Genomic DNA, 17,675 nt, shown 5'->3' with positions numbered 1-17,675 from the left:
ATATACTAACTTAATATTAATTAAAGAATGATCTCTAATCAACTAATAACTAATTATTTTAGTTTTTAAAATTAATTCTTATATGAATAAACTCACAAAATTAATGTTTTTTAAATTATAAATTTTGAATGTGTTAAAGAAGATATTAAAGGGAAAAAAACACTTGTTAATCCTATACTATCTAATAAGTACTTTCATTATTTATTATAATTCTCGAATCTTGTTTTATTCCATGATATTTGTCTACTAGTATTTCCTAACTCATATAAACATACATACTATAAAAAGGGTCCTATATACATCCGTGTAGTTTATCATTTCTATATAAATATAAACATCATCAACCTTCCCAACCACACGTGATGAATACATAGTTATAGCTATTTGCTTGAGTAGAACCTGCATAATCACCAACCTTCGCAGCCACACGTGAGCGCATTCCCTGAACTTCATGCATGCCCATCATTCCTCAGTGAGGAGTAATCTTGGAAGAACTAAATTAGTAAGCCATTGAAACATTTTTCAAACAAAAGGAGTGCATGCAGTAGAAATTGAAAAGAATATAACAAAAGATGAATTTACCAGGTCTTTGGGGGAGAACATAAACACTTTATTTTTGTATTACTTGCAAGATAGAACAAACAGTTTGAACCAAAGAGAGAACAAGAATAACAATTGTTGCAATGGTAGTTGAAGTTTGCCAAGGACTTCTACAGTAATCACGCCTCAGAGTTGACTTCAAATTATTCCAAGGATTTATGTGAAAGGCACTCAAATCTTGACAGATATGAAAGTAATCCAAACTGAGAGTTGATTCCGTTACATTTTGCATAAGAGCATTAAACATTTTAGCCACAAAATCAGTATCTCCTAGCCAGTTAACCAGTACTCTCTTTCGAATCAGTACATCCACGTCTCTGCTGGTGTTTATAAGAACGTCCAAAACTTTAGCATAGTCTGTAATGTAGGATTCGCTAGGATAGTGACATTGCTCCAAAGCCACCATGTTGCGAAACAAAAGTTCAGTCAAATCATCCACATCCAATTGCGAGATTTCAAAAACCCCTCTTGAAAATCTCAACTCTAGTAAGCACTTACTTGTAGTCTTTACCTTAAACCTTACTCCTGCTTCTGATAACTCGGTAGCACTAGGACAGTTTTCAACTAGGTTGTCGATCCTGGACGGTCGATTTTCCTCAGGATGTTGCAAGTGAAAAGTTATGAGCAGATCCCTGAAGTGTCTTATTATGCTAACGTTTCCAGAACTCAACTTAGATGTATTGTAATAGCCAAAATAGTTAAACGTAAGCTGAATAAAGGAAGGGATGTTATTGGTAGTAGTAGAGAAGGAGAGACGGAAGAGGTTGTGAAGAACAGGAAAAGGAAGTTGGTTCTCAAGTAACAACAAATCTAGTCTTATATGAGTGCTCAACCAAGGTATTGAAAGAAACGTATCATCCTGAGACTTGTTATCATCATGGTATCTCCAAAAGAGCTCAAGTATAAAGCCGCAATCCACAAGAATGATCTTGACCAGTTCCTCTTTGTTGAACTCAATTGCTTCTGAATAACAGCAACGAAATTGAAGCTCCACTCCTTCTACGTAATGGATCCACCTCTCCAAACTTGTTTGTGTTCGTTCAAGAAAGGCTTTGCAATACATGAGTTTGTGTCTTTCCATGGTATGGAGACGAGGGTGGCGGTTGTGGTGAAAAGGACCTATATGATTTATTTTATTTAATTAAACAATGACTTAAGCCTGAGTTAGAATAATCCAACAATAATAAAAATCAAATAAAGGTGAATGTCGACTCGTTTGATGTGCAAGGAAATATTATGTTGAAAATTACATGGATTTGATCGATTCTAGATTTTCATTTGCGTTGATATCCTATTGAGTATTAATATTTTCATCAATATACTTGTTTATTTTCATTTTTCTCAAATAATTTGAAATATTTCCTTCTTTTTTTCAGAACAAACGCATGAGTTTATCTCTTTTCCTTTTTTTCCTCATTCTTCAGAGCAAAGTGTAGATTTTGTTTTTCGTTTATGTCCATTTAAACGCGAGGTAAAACTTTCTCTTTTTTCTCTCTTTCTTTAAAGAAAACTATTATAGCAAGGATAACAATGATCACGGCCCACTAGACTTAAGACCCAACCAACATGGATGAAAGATTATATTATCTAAAAGGTTATGCTAGTTTTAATAATTTAAGTTTGTAATATGGAATCAGGGTCCAACTGCGTGTATCAGCCCAAACATAACCTATTTAGGTGCCAACCATAAATAATACATGAATGAAGTTTTCCCTTAACTCAAATAGTGTCTTTCCTAAGGATTCAGTATCACAAGCCTAACATTGGTGCTTTCATCGTCATTCCCCATGCCTCCCAAATCTCAATCTAAAGATCTTGATGAAATCTTCTAAGTCATCCAAGAACGGCTCTCACCTATGCAAGCTCAAATGGACGCCATCGAAACCCGACAAATGAATATCGAAGCCAAGAATGAATTCTTGCATTCATCACTCACATCCGTAATAGACAAGTTTCCTCTCTCCCACCTCCTAATATTCCCCACATAATTGTACACAGGATCAGTCCTACACTCAGTACCAAAACTAGCCTTGTCATTTTTGGAAATTGGGTTCCAGGATATTTATGGATTGATGGATTTGGAATGCATTTTTTTTTACTTGTGAATTGACGGATCCATAATGCATTTTTTTGACTTATGGATTAGTGAATCTGGAATGTATTTTTTGACTTATGGATTGTTGGATCCGGAATGCATTTTTAACTTTTGCAAACATCAAACATCAAAAGTCAAAAAATACATTATGGATCCACCAATCCACAAGTCAAAAAATACATTGTGGATCTACCCATTCATAAGTCAAAAAATGTATTCCAAATCCACTAATCCATAAGTTAAAAAATACATTATGTATCTACCAATTCATAGATTTCACAAAATCCACGTTTCAGAAACCTATAAACCCATAAAGGTGCCTTTTCAAACAAAAATAGCGTGATATTTTAAAAAATTAGAAATGCAAGAAGAAACATTTTTTTTAGCCATCTTAGCATGGGCAAAATCTAGTCAAACTAATAACATTTTTAACTTGGAAGTTTCTTCTTGCACCCTACATTTTTTTCCTGCACCTTACATTCTTTGAAATACCAAAATTACCCTTTCATAGTTTTATGTGATTCCAGCATAAGAATTTTGTAAGAAAAAGGAAATTCATAAAACAAAAAATCATTCCAAAATATCCTTTCCATAATAATTTTTTTTTTCATTTTCATATTGGTAAATCCATAATTAATAAAATGCGTTTGAGAAAAATATGTTCTGAAAATATTTTGAAAATAACAATCTAAAAATCATTTATTAAAAGGGGTAAAACAGTTTTTTTTTAAAATAATAAAATGAAAGAAGACATTTATTAAAGTGAAGAAGAAACAACTTTTATAAACCGAGAGTATTTTTTTTCCAATTTAGTATCGGTTTAACTAACAAAAACTTATTGTTTTTTTTTCTAATAACAATAGTGTTGTTGTGTTTGTCTAACTTTTGCATCCATTCTTGATTTTTTTGACACACGTTAATGTAGTGATCAATTTTTTTTTTTAAAACATTGAGTTTATTTTTAAAGTGTTACTGTCTTATATTTATTTTTATTAATTATAAAAAAATAATTTTATTTTTATTTTAACCTCTAAATTAATTATTGTAATTTTATATTATTATATAAATTGTTTTTTAAAGATGGTTCGTGTATCACACTGATTACATACTAGTTATATCAAAATCAAAATTAGTGCAGGGTTTACAAATTTTTAAATTACATTAGACAAATCTAATTCCTAAGTGCATGTTTATATTAAAGTTGATAAACTCAAGTTTAGGGTAAATTTAATTTCGAAAACTGAATTTGCAGAAGCAACATGTGCTTTGCTTCTGAAGTTTTAAATTTCTACACAAAATTTTAACGTAAAAGTATATTTATTTAGCGTAGCAAAATACATCAGGAAACAAAAATTATTTTTCAAACTGATTTAAAAACTAAAAATTAAAGAAAAAATAAAATAATAACCGCTTTACTAATAGTTAATATATTTTATTAATTTTATATATCTCATTTGTAGAGAAAATAAATAAACAAGATACAAGGGAGAAAAACATTTTAAAAAGAGTTATATTTTATTAATCAGATACCTATTATATACGAGTAATATTGAATTTACAAATTCTACATACTATTCTCTATATTTATGTGATAATTGTTTTTAGACTTATATGATAATGGTTTTAAACTTATATCTATAAGTATATATAAACCTATATATAAAACAAATTTTCCATTATAACTATTTTTTTATATACAAATTTTTCCTCATTTTATCAATAACTATTTAATATATTTTATTTTATTAATATAATGAAGTATTTTGTCATTTAATAAAAATTATTTAAATTTTTTTTTTAAATTAATATTAATATACGATTTTTATATAACTCCTCACTGTTTTTTTAATTCTTTATTTTTTAAAACAACAAAAGAATATACGCTCACACATTTTCACACCAAATCTTACATCTTAAATAAAATAACATCTACTTTTAATCACTTTCTGCACTCTATTGTTTGTTGTATGTAGGTTATATTTCTATAATCGTAAAAATTGAGTAAAAGAGAAAAAAGTGGATACAGAAATACGCTGATTTCCACTACAAGTAAAAGTAAGTTAGTGTGACTATATTCTGATCTCAATACTCAATCCTCCCCTGAAAAAGCTTAAAGTGAAACTCTTACATAACTTGTTGGAAAAAAAAATGGGATGATAACATAAATAAAATTGAAAAAAAAATATTGATAACTCTTAAATCACCTCACACTACCCTTCTAGTTGTTTTTAATGTTCTAGATGTTCTTGTTAGGAAGACATGTATATACTGTAATTGTTAAACCACGTAAATATAATTATTTTCCTATCTTTTTGTATAGAATGAAAAAGCTCTTCTGTTGATTTCAGTTTAGATGCAATAAAACCACAAAACAACAACACTATAGCTAAGCAATACATTAAATCTTAATTTGCAACAGAGACTAGTAGAACAACATTGAACTTCAGCAAAGGACTACATGAATATGTAGAACATCTAGATAAGAAAACCATCGAAACATTTTCAGAGAAAAGGAATCGAAATTCAAGAAAGGCGAGTGGAGGACAAAGCTTGGTTTGATAATATCATATCAACATCGTACGGGCCTGGACCGATCTTGAGTCGTACGGTCTCGGGCATATCTTGAGTCATACGGGTCCAGGCCGATGTCGAGTCGTATGGGCCCGGGCCAATCTCGAGTCGTACGTGTCCGGATTGATGTCGAATCGTACGGACCCGCTCTTTTTTTTGGATGAGCTTGGAGCACAAGAAAGCTCTTTATTGAACTGTACACCTAAGATCTTATTCTTTTGTCGTCAATCTAACCATTAGTTTAGGATGTTAGGAATAATGAATTATTTAGGGTTAAACGATTATATATATATATATATATATATATATATATATATATATTTCTTGTGTTTACCTTAATCAAATGGTACAATTCTTTTTATTTCTTGCCATTGCCTTGTCTTACCCGTGTTGAACTTATAACTTGGTTTTCTCTATTTTTACATATCTCTCTTACCACCTCAAGACTCATATTTATAGTATAAGGTTAAGGTTTTTCTATAAAAAATGTAAGGAGATATTAAATGGTCTTCATCTTTCCAAAGATGAATGTGTACGTTCTCAAGAGCCAAGAGTCAAAGAAATAATTTCAAGATCATGGAATAAATCTTCTTCTTATTTCTCATCCCATATAAATTGTTTCTCTTAATTATAGAGGGACATTTCCAACAATCACCAAGTTGTATCATTATTTTCCCAGCATAGATTTGCACATATTTGTTATCATTAGGGGTGCTCATGGATGGATTGAATTTTTCAAAATTCAATATAGATCCAATCAAATTCAAATAAATGGATTGAATTTAAAATTCATATCCATTTTAACTATATCAAATTTATTTGGATTTTTTTAAAATCCATTTAAAGTGGATTAAATCTAAATTAAATTCACTTTGTTAATTAGATTAAATTCACTTTGTCAATTACAGACTAACTGGGCCTAAGTCGACTCAACCTGGACGCGGACCAATCCGGTACAACATCGGTCCGAGTCCGCTTGGCTCGACATCGACCCGGGACCGCTTGGCTCAACATTGGCTTGGGACTGCAAGACTCGACATGGACTCGAGCCCAACCGGCTCGACATCGGCTCGGGCCCGAACGACTCGACATCGGCCTGGAACTGGACGATTTGACATCAGCCTAGGCTCGAACGACTCAATGTTGGCCTAAGCCCGGACAGCTTGTCATCTTCCTGGGCCCGCTCAGCTTGACATTTGCCCGGGCCCGCTCGGCTCAACATCCGTCCGGACCCACTCGACTCAATAGTCGTCTCTAAACTTGGTTGTTATTTAATTATTTTATTGTAGTTTTAGTCCAAAGATTACCATTACATACGGATAACCATGCGAGCTGGTCTGCCCCGTATAGGCTTGTCCCAAATTTGGCCCACAAAATGCAGGCTGGGTTGGCCCGCCTCATATAGAATATTCAGACTGACTTTTCTAACCCGTCTCGCATAAGGGTTGGCTCACGGGCTTGTGGGTCAGTCCGCATTTTTTTTTAAATTAATCAAAAATAATTTTTTAAATAGAAATTTTGAATGAATTTAATTTTTTTTATTTATATGCATTAGGTAAATGGTCTCATAATATTATTCTCATGACAGATATTATTAAAATTTTTGAAATGTGAAATGTGAGGTTGGATGAAGAAAATATGGGAGTGTAGAAAAAAAAATTCTACATTTTTAAATTATGTGGTTCATGCGGGTTAGCTCGTCTTGCTCCGCACTTGGTTCGCGTGGATTGTGGGTTATGCGAGACGGACCTATGCAGACCAATGAGTTAAAATAGACAGCTCACCCTGCATTTTTCTCAGTGGACCGTGGACTGCTATGCACAACCCTCCCCGTTTTGTTATCCATAGATGTTTAACATCTTATACTTTTTATAAAGTTTAGAATTAAAATGATCTCATCCTTTATCTTTTTGTGTTTATTTTTAGGTGTTATTATATTTTCTTATTAAAATATAAATTATGATTTTAATGGTTATAATGGTTATAATATTTTTGGTTAAAATTATTATTAATTTTTTATTTATAATAAATGTTAAATAATTTTTTTAAAGTAAAACTTTAATGTAATATATTTTGTAACATATAATATTGTAAAACTTTAAGTTTCAAAATGTGACCTTTAATTAACTTATTTTTACTATCTTTTTAATTTGAATGTTTGTCCTTGAAAAGACAAGCAAATGACATTGGCAATAGTTAAATTAAAAAAAAGAGTATTTAATGTTGTAATTAAAGCTTTATACAAAGATATACTAACTTAATATTAATTAAAGAAGATAGCTCAAGAAAATTCTTATTACTAATAATAATAATATTATTATTATTATTATTATTATTATTATTAATAAATTTGACTATAAGATATGTAAATTTAGAAGGTTATGAAGATTGTATCATAGTGTATGACTTTATCATTCAAATGCATTTATAGCTAATAAATCAATAATTATATACTAATACTACAATAAAATAACTAAATAGTAATCAAATTTAGAGATAATAAATAATTATTTAATATATTAACTGAATTATATACTAATTTAGAAAATAAAAAATTATTCATTTTTAAAAGAATTTGCATTATTAATAAAAAATTATAAAATAATTTATAAATTTGTATATAATTTAGCTACCTAAACTTTAAAGACTAATAATTTATATTATATTAGTCTTTTAGAGACTAATTTAAAATCTAAAATATTAATCACTAAAATTTTGATAGGTAATGGTTAGATATCAATTTAGAAATCATTTTATAAATTTGTATCAGTAATAAAAATTACTTTAAATATCAATATATTTCTTTTAGTTTATAGATTGATCTCTAATCTAATAAATTAATAACTAATTATTTTAGTTTCTAAATTTAATTTTTATCTGAATAAACTGACAAAATTAATGTTTTTTAAATTATAAATTTTGAATGTGTTAAGAAGACATTAAAGGCCAAAAACACTTGTTAATCCTATACTATCTAATAAGTACTTTCATTATTTATTATAATTCTCCAATCTTGTTCTATTCCATGATATTTGTCTACTAGTATTTCCTAACTCACATCAAAAATACATACTATAAAAAAGTCCTATATACATGCGAGTAATTTATCATTTCTATATAAATATATACATCATCAACCTTCCCAGCCACACATGATGAATTCATAGTTATAGATATTTGCTTGAGTAGAACCTGCATAATCACCAACTTTTGCAGCCACACGTGAACGCATTCACTGAACTTCATGCATGCCCATCATTCCTCAGTGAGGAGTAATCTTGGAAGAACTAAATTAGTAAGCCATTGAAACATTTTTCGGACAAAAGGAGTGCATGCAGTAGAAATTGAAAAGAATATAACAAAGATGAATTTACCAGGTCTTTGGGGGAGAAGATGGACACTCTATTTTTGTATTACTTGCAAGATAGAACAAATGGTTTGAACCAAAGAGAGAACAAGAATAACAATTGCTGCAATGGTAGCTGCAGTTTGCCAAGGACTTCTACAATAATCACGCCTTAGAGTTGACTTCAAATTATTCCAAGGATTTTTGTGAAAGGCACTCAAGTCTTGACAGATACGAAAGTAATCCAAACTGAGAGTTGATTCCGTTACATTTTGCATAAGAGCATTAAACATTTTAGCCACAGAATCAGTATCTCCTAGCCAGTTAACCAGTACTCTCTTTCGAATCAGTATATCCACGTCTCTGCTGGTGTTTATAAGAACGTCCAAAACTTTAGCATAGTCTGTAATGTAGGATTTGCTTGGATAGTAACACTGCTCCAAAGCCACCATGTTGCGAAACAAAAGTTCAGTCGAATCATCCACATCCAATTGCGGGATTTCAAAAACCCCTCCTGAAAATCTCAACTCTAGTAAGCACTTACTTGTAGTCTTTACCTTAAACCTTACTCCTGCTTCTGATAACTCGGTAGCACTAGGACAGTTTTCAACTGGGTTGTCGATCCTGGACGGTCGACTTTCCTCAGGATGTTGCAAGTGAAAAGTTCTGAGCAGATCCGTGAAGTGTCTTATTATGCTAACGTTTCCAGAACTCAACTTGGATGTATTGTAATAGCCAAAATAGTTAAACGTAAGCTGAATAAAGGAAGGGATGTTATTGGTAGTTGTAGAGAAGGAGAGACGGAAGAGGTTGTGAAGAATAAAGAAAGGAAGTTGGTTCTCAAGTAACAACAAATCTAGTCTTATATGAGTGCTCAACCAAGGTATTGAAAGAAACGTATCATCCTGAGACTTGTTATCATCATGGTATCTCCAAAAGAGCTCAAGTATAAAGCCGCAATCCACAAGAATGATCTTGACCAGTTCCTCTTTGTTGAACTCAATTGCTTCTGAATAACAACGACGAAATTGAAGCTCCGCTCCTTCTACGTAATGGATCCACCTCTCCAAACTTGTTTGTGTTCGTTCAAGAAAGGCTTTGCAATACATGAGTTTGTGTCTTTCCATGGTGTGGAGACGAGGGTGGCGATTATGGTGAAAAGGACCTATAGAAACAACTGTTGGGGTGTAGGCATCTTCCTTGAGTCTACGAATACAATAGGGCACTCTGTAGATGCAACACTCATCAGTTACGGGTGCCTCTGCCCCCTTCAGCATCTCCTTAAAATCCACCACAAAATCACTGTGGTTCATCATTCAAAGATATACATAAACCAAAACAAAGTTAAAGTGTGAAATTAAAGAGTTCAAAAAGGAGAAAAGATGAAATAGTATGTGAGGTGTTTGTTAAGCTTTTAACTTGTTAATGGTGAAATATTTAAGAACTTTTTAGATTAGTCAACTCTAATTAAGTAAGAACCAATTGATCAATTTTTTAATCACATGATATTATAATCTTACCAATTGGCCATTTTTTTTAATAGAAGATAGATAATGTATGTTACTAAAAACATTAACAAGTTATAATTGTTTAAATAGATTTTATATCTTCATTAATTTTGTGATCTTATCATGTACAAAAAAAAATCACTTACATATGAAAATTGTTAAAATGAGTATTTAACTTAATTTTGTGAATTCTATGACTAACTTTACAAGTTAATACTTTTGAAATATTTTATTAATAATTCTTAATTTCCTTCATGCTGAAATGAAGGAAACATAAGAAGAAAAAGTAGGAAAAAAAAGGAAACAAATAGGATAAAAGTATATATTGTTTGGTGAAAAGAAATGAAAAAAATAATTTTTAAAACTATTTCGTTTAGGAAAATATTATTGTTAGTAAGAATGAACAACAATAACATTTCTGTATAAATTCTTGCTCCAGGAAGAATGTTGTTACATGAGTCTAACAAATTTATAATATTTTTTTTACATTTCTACTTATCCAATTATTTAACATTTTTTTTTCTGATCCATCTTTTTATCTGATATCACCTTATTGTGCATTTTTTTATACTTAAGTCATTGATTAGGCTATTCTTGTGTTAGTCAAGTTGTACAGATTTAACAGTTAGTAATAGTTTAGGCATTTGTATTTTTAAATTATATATGTTAGACTATTATTTAGTATTTGCAATTTGATATTAATTGATAGTGATAATAGAAAGTCAATTGCTTCTAATAGTTTTATAATAATATTTTTATAATTTATTTTCTATCTACCGTATGCACGATTGATATAGTTGTGCAAAAATATTGTACATGTTGTGCTAGCGTTAAGGAATTTTTATTTTCTTCATATATCTAATCTCTATTGCTTTCACATTTTTAATATGATATTTTATGAATATTTTTTAACATAAAAAAAAAGGTTATGTGCTTTTGTTTCTTCTGTCTATAATTCTATCATAGTTTGCTTGAAAAATAAAAATAAGTTATTATCTATTAATAAATCATACTTTCAAAGTTCCATATTAAAACCAAAAAAAAAAGCATTTATATTTAAAAATAAATAAATTTTCATGGTGCCGCTTACATTGACATCCATCTTTTATGAGTAGCCAATTTGCACATTGCATATATAAAGTGAAGAAGTTCTGCAACTTAATTTTAAATTTAGTTTTTCGAAAACCGTTTTGAAATTATATGTTTGTCAGGGAATAATTATTCAGATTTCGAGTAAATTACACAACAAATTTTATGTCTCTCAGTAAATTTACTTATGCATCTATTGTTTTTTAAACATTATTAAGTAGACACAAGTCATCCGTTAAAATCTTATAATTTTATTGAGACTTCTAAATAATTAATTTATACTTATATCACTAAAAAAAAGTATGAGAATTAGCTGACGGGTAATGATTATCGAAGATTAGAGTGGTTAAGCCCACACTATCATCTTTCATAATAAAATATTACTAAAAGAAAATTTCATTCAATAAAAATAAAATATGACTTATTTTATTTAATTAAACAATGACTTAAGGTTGAGTTAGAATAATCCAACAATAATATTATGTTAAAAATTATATAAATTTGATCGATTCTAGAATTTCATTGTGTGAGTTGATATCCTGTTGATATCCTATTTTTTTTAAACAAACCCATGAGTTTATCTCTTTTCCATTTTTTTTCTCATTTATCAGAGCAAAGAATAGATTTTGTGTTTCGTTTGTGTCTAATTTACATGAGAGGTAAAATCTTTTCTATTTTTCCTCTTTCTTTAAAGAAAACTATTAAGACTCAACCAACATGGATGAAAGATTATATTGTCTAAAAGGTTATGTTAGTTTTAGTAATTTAAGTTTGTAATAGAGAATCAGGGTCCAGCTACGTGTATCAACCCAAACATCACCTATTTAGGTGATGCCAACCATAAATAATATATGAATGAAGTTTTCCCTTAACCCAGATAGTGTCTTTCATAAGGATTCAGTAGCGCAAGCCTAACATTGGTGTTATCGTCATTCCTCATGCCTCACAAACCTCAATCTAAAGATCTTGAGGAAATCTTCTAAGTCATCCAAGAATGACTCTCAGCTATGCAAGCTCAAATAGAGGCCACCGAAACCCGACAGATGAATATCGAAGCCAAGAATAAATTACTGCATTCATCAGTCACATCCGTAATAGACCAAGTTTCCTCTCTCCCACCTCCTAATATTCCCCACATAATTCCACACAGGATCAGTCCCACACTCAGTACCAAAACTAGCCTTGTCATTTTTGGAAATTGGGTTCCAGGATATTTATGAATTGGTGGATCTGGAATGCATTATTTTGACTTATGGATTTGTGAATCCGGAATGTATTTTTTGACTTATGGATTGTCGGATCCGGAATGCATTTTTTAACTTTTGCAAACATCAAACATCAAAAGTCAAAAAATACATTATGGATCCACCAATCCATAAGTCAAAAAATACATTATGGATCTACCAATTCATAAGTCAAAAAATGCATTCCAAATCTATCAATCTATAAGCTAAAAAAATACATTTTGGATCTACCAATTCATAAATTTCGCAGAATCCACATTTCAGAAACCTATAAACCCCATAAAGGTGTCTTTTCAAACATAAATAGCATGATATTTTAAAAAATTAGAGATGCAAGAAGAAACATCCCATTTTTTTAGCCATCTTAGCATGGACAAAATCCACTCAAACTAATAACATTTTTAACTTTGAAGTTTCTTCTTGCACCCCTACATTTTTTTTCCTACACCTACATTCTTTGAAATATCGAAATTACCCTTTCATAGTTTTATATGATTCCAAAATAGAGATTATGTAAGAAAAAATATTTTCGAAATAGAAAATTAAAAAAATAAATTATTCCAGAATATCCTTTCCATAATACATTTTTTTATTTATTTTCATATTGGTAAATCTATAATTAATAAAATGCGTTTCAAAAAATATGTTTTGGAAATATTTTTTGAAAAGAACAATTCAAAAATCATTTATTAAAAAGAGTAAAACTGTTTTTTTTTAAATAATAAAATGAAGAATGACATTTATTAGAGTGCAAAAAAAACAACCTTTTATAAAATCATTTATTTTTTAATTAACATGGATTGAACTCACGTCATCTAACTAGTTCTAACTTTTTTTATCAATCTCATGTTAAGTTGTAGATGCAATTTGCTTTTAATAATCTTATAATGATGTTTTTATGATTTATTTTTTATCTGTGAATATGTATGGTGTAGTTAATTGTACTAAGTCATTGTACATTACACATGTAACTTTTTTTATTTACCTTTACCTATTGCTGTAATTTTAGGATAACTTCACATTCTCAGTTGACTAAATATTACGTGAATATCACTTTTTACTTATTGAATTTTACTATAATTTGATATTTTTTTAGAAAAATTAAAAGTAATATTAAATAAATATTAAAATAGTATATGAGAAACAATTAATTTACTTAATTCTCTTTAAATGAAAATATTCTATCCACTGAGAAAAAGTGGGATGGCAGACATACCCAACTCACCCCACTTATGGAAGTACTGACTAACTCAAAAGATATAAAATAAAAGTTAAAAAGTTAACTTAAAGCTTTTTTTTTCAAACATCATCATGAACTGGTATAATTATGCATTGTTAATTCTAAAAATATATAGACAAATCTAATTCCTAAGTGCATGTTCAGATTGAAGTTGACAAACTCAAGTTTAGGGTAAACTTAATTTCGAAAACTGAATTTGCAGAAGCAACATGTGCTTTGCTTCTGAAGTTTTAAATTTCTACACCAAAATTTTAACGTAAAAGTATATTTATTTAGAGTAACAAAATACATCAGGAAATTATTTTCCAAACTGATTTATAAACTAAAAATTAAAGAAAAAGGAAAATAATAACCACTTTACTAATAGTTAATATATTTTATTAATTTTATATATCTGATTTGTAGAGAAAATAAATAAACAAGATAAAAGGGAAGAAAAACATTTTAAAAAGAGTTATATTTTATTAATCAGATACCTATTACATACGAGTAATATTTGAATTTACAAATTCTACATACGATTCTCTATTTTTATGTGATAATTGTTTTAGACTTATATGATAATGGTTTTACATTTTATATTTATTCCTAAAAGGTCGATTACTCATTATAATTGTTTTTTTTAACAAAAATACTTTTCAATTTTACTCTTATTTAATATGTCTCATTTTATTAATATAATAAAATATTTTTTTTATTTTAAATTACTTAAAAAATAAAATTATTTTTAAATTTTTTAAATTAATATTAATATACAATTTTTATATAACTTTCCACACTCTTCCCTTAATTTTTTATTTTAAGAACATAAGATAAAAAATTTGCCATTTTCCACTAGTAGTAGTTAATGTGGTTGTCTCTCACAAGTTAGTGTGATTATATTGTGATGTCAATACTCAAACCTCCCTGGAAAAGGTTAAAGTGAAACTCTTACATAACTTATTGGAAAAAAAGGGATGAAAACATAAATAAAATTGATTTTTTTTTATTGATAACTCTTAAATCACCTCACATTACCCTTCTAGTTGTTTTTAATGTTCTAGATGTTCTTGTTAGAAAGACAAACCACTGTAAATATAACTATGTTCCTAACTTTTAAGTGTATAGAATGAAAAAGCTCTTCCGTAGATTTCAGTTTAGATGCAGTAAAACCACAAAACAACATCGCTGTAGCCAAGCAATACATTAAATCTTAATTTTCAGCATAGACTAGTAGAACAGCACTGAACTTCATGCATTTCCGTCATCCCATCCTGAAGAAGAAATCAGCAAAGGACTAAATGAATCTGTTAGAACATCAAGATAAGAAGACCATCGAAACATTTTCAGAGAAAAGGAATCAAAATTGAGAAGTCTTACTGTTCGGTGCTACAATGTTTGGAAGATAGAACAAACTGTTTCAATCAAAGAGAGAAAAAGGAGAAGAATTCCAGCAATGGAAACAGCAGTTTGCCAAGGAGTGTTACAATAATCCCGCCTCAGAGTGGACTGCAATTTGTTCAAAGGGTTTCCACAAAAAGCATTCAAGTCGCGGCAGAGAACAAAGTACTGAGAACTGAAATTTATATGTGTGATGTTTTTCCAAAGACTGTTAAACATGTTAGCCACAGAATCACTCTCCCCTAGCCAGTTAACCAGCACTCTCTTTCGAACAAGCAAGTCCACATCTCTGCTGGTGTTAACAAGAAAGTCCAACACAGCAACATAGTCTGTAATATAGGATTCTTCCGGATAATGACACTGCTCCAAAGCCACCATGTTCCGAAACAAACGTTCAGTCCAATCTTCCACTTTCAGCTGCGGGATTTCAAGAACCCCTCCACAAAATCTCAAGTCCAGTAAGCAGTCACTTTGGAGGTTCACCTTAAACTTCACACCTGCCTCTGACAACTCAGTGGCACTGGGAAAATGTATTATTGATTCATCAGCCTCAATCCGTGTTTGCAAAGGGTATTGCAGGTGAAATTTTCTTACCAGATCCGTGAAGTGCTTTATGCTAATATTTGAATATGCCAATCTGGATCTATTGTAATAGATGAAATAGTCAAAAGTTAACTCAAGAAATGAAGGGATAGGTGTGGAGGCGACGGAGAGATTGAAGAGGTTTTGAAGAAGAAAAAAAGGAAGTTGGTTCTCAAGAAGCAACAGATCTAATCTTATATTAGTGGTCAACCAAGGTTTCATGAGAAAGGTGTTGTTTTTCCCAGACCATTCATTGTAAAAGGTACACCAAAACAGCTCAAATATAAAACCAGAATCCACAAAGATGATCCTCACCAGTTCCTCCTTGGTGAAGTAAAGGGTCTCTGAATAACAGCTACGAAATCTGTGCTCCACTCCTTCTATGTACTGCACCCAGCTCTCCAAACTTATCTTGTATCGTTCAAGAAAAGCCTTGCAGTACATGAGTTTGTGTCTTTCCATGTTGTGGAGGCGAGGGCTATTGTGGTGAAAAGGGCCTATGGAAACAACCTTTGGAGTGTAGGCATCTTCGTTCAGCTCTCGGATATCGAAGGGGACTTTGTAGATGCAACACTCCTCTGTTACTGGAACCTTCGCTCCCTCCAGCATCGCCCTAATCGCCTTCACAACACCATCCTCGCCCATCCTTCTTCTACTAAGGTTAGATTCTGATACCAAAATCAACAAACTATTGCTATCAATTTTGCATCTGAAGGGAAATTATACCACCTATCACACAAATCCTCTCTTTCCATTCAATTTCCAACTCCCTTCACAGAAGTTTCATCCACTCTGCTTTACAGTAAAAATACAAATTTAACCTAAAAATATAATGGTTAAACATATTATAAGTGATCCGATAATGATCTGATAAATTCTAATAAATTCTTATTAGAATAGGCTAATATTTTATTAAAAAATGAATTTGTTTAACTTAACCTCATAAAATCAGTTTATAAGATGATATTTGCATTTACTTATATACATAAAATGTCTTCATATCTAATTGATGAGGGATCTCAAAACACTAGTTAAATGAACCACTTTATTCGATATTAAAAATTAATTAATAACATAAAATTAATGTATGAAGATAAAATAAGAAGATACACGAAAAATTAGTTAATATCATTTTAGTAATCATACAATAATTCATTACAAACACTATAATAAATATAATTATAAAAAATAAAGTATGTTTTTCTTTTAGTATATTAATCACACTTAAACATAACATTTACTTTCTTCATGAATAAAAAATGACAAATACGAGAAGAAAAAAAAAAGAAAAAAACATAACCTAGAAACAATCATCAGTTATTTAAATATTATTTATATCTGTATATTAATATTATGACTTTAGTACTTTATTTTTACTGAAGCTTGACTGTTTTGAGAAATGTGTTACTGGATACCCCCACACATTAGTGGAATAATGATATAATAAAGTCTGGCATCTAGTCGAGCTGATGTAGACATGTTGATGTTTTCTAAAACTTTTCACTCCAACTTATTTTATTATTTTTATATTTAATAATTTAATTTATATTTTATTTAAATAACTTGATTTGGTATATTATTATTATTTACGGTTGTAATAAGAATGTCAAATTAGAACAGTGGTGTCAAAACATTTTTACTGGGTAAGAGTAGAAAAAAAAAAAATAGACAGAAGAAGAGTAAAACAGAAGCTTCTTTCCAGAATACACAGATTTTCTGTAAAATGAAAGAATGAACTAAGAAATGGAATTAAAATTAGAATAAATTTTGTTTTACCGTCATTGTATATGTATATATCAGCGTCCTTCTTTTTCATAAGTTCTTTCGAACTCAAGTATATAAATAATGTTGCAAAATGTGTGGATAAGCTAAAAACAGTTATATTTATAGACAATTTTTGAGTTCCGTCATTTTATTTACCGAAATACAGTTGCTAACACTTGTTCTCTACAGTTCCAAAAACATTTGTTCTCTACCGTCAAATCAATGCAAAGCAAACCTATACTGTTAGAAGTTTGAG

The 17,675-nt window shown here is 29.9% G+C and overlaps 2 protein-coding genes across 2 annotated transcripts; both read right to left on the bottom strand.

The window, feature by feature from the left end:
- Positions 1 to 610: 610 nt before the first annotated feature.
- On the bottom strand, positions 611 to 8,498 carry LOC137822246 (UPF0481 protein At3g47200-like). The gene is made up of 2 exons (XM_068627141.1): positions 8,405 to 8,498; positions 611 to 1,719 (listed from the first exon to the last, which is right to left on the bottom strand). Exons 1-2 carry the CDS (start codon positions 8,496 to 8,498, stop codon positions 611 to 613), a joined length of 1,203 nt encoding a protein of 400 aa, XP_068483242.1.
- Positions 8,499 to 8,646: 148 nt separating this feature from the next.
- Positions 8,647 to 16,461, bottom strand: LOC137822245 (uncharacterized). Its single transcript, XM_068627140.1, has 2 exons — positions 15,063 to 16,461; positions 8,647 to 9,914 (listed from the first exon to the last, which is right to left on the bottom strand). Exons 1-2 carry the CDS (start codon positions 16,298 to 16,300, stop codon positions 8,669 to 8,671), a joined length of 2,484 nt encoding a protein of 827 aa, XP_068483241.1. The 5' UTR covers positions 16,301 to 16,461; the 3' UTR covers positions 8,647 to 8,668.
- Positions 16,462 to 17,675: the final 1,214 nt, after the last annotated feature.

The sequence above is a fragment of the Phaseolus vulgaris genome, chromosome 9 (assembly GCF_000499845.2).
Source record: "Phaseolus vulgaris cultivar G19833 chromosome 9, P. vulgaris v2.0, whole genome shotgun sequence".
Lineage (NCBI taxonomy): Eukaryota > Viridiplantae > Streptophyta > Magnoliopsida > Fabales > Fabaceae > Phaseolus > Phaseolus vulgaris.
This window is presented reverse-complemented; position numbering and strand designations above follow the sequence as displayed.

Bases quoted from the DNA above. Each gene is read 5' to 3' on its own strand.
- LOC137822245 (XM_068627140.1), bottom strand. From the start codon at position 16,300: ATGGGCGAGGATGGTGTTGTGAAGGCGATTAGGGCGATGCTGGAGGGA. The intron at 9,915-15,062 runs GCACCGAACAGT...GATGAACCACAG, and splicing joins TCTATCTTCCAAACATTGTA to TGATTTTGTGGTGGATTTTA.
- LOC137822246 (XM_068627141.1), bottom strand. From the start codon at position 8,498: ATGCGTTCACGTGTGGCTGCAAAAGTTGGTGATTATGCAGGTTCTACT. The intron at 1,720-8,404 runs GTTGATGATGTA...TAAATCATATAG, and splicing joins CATCATGTGTGGCTGGGAAG to GTCCTTTTCACCACAACCGC.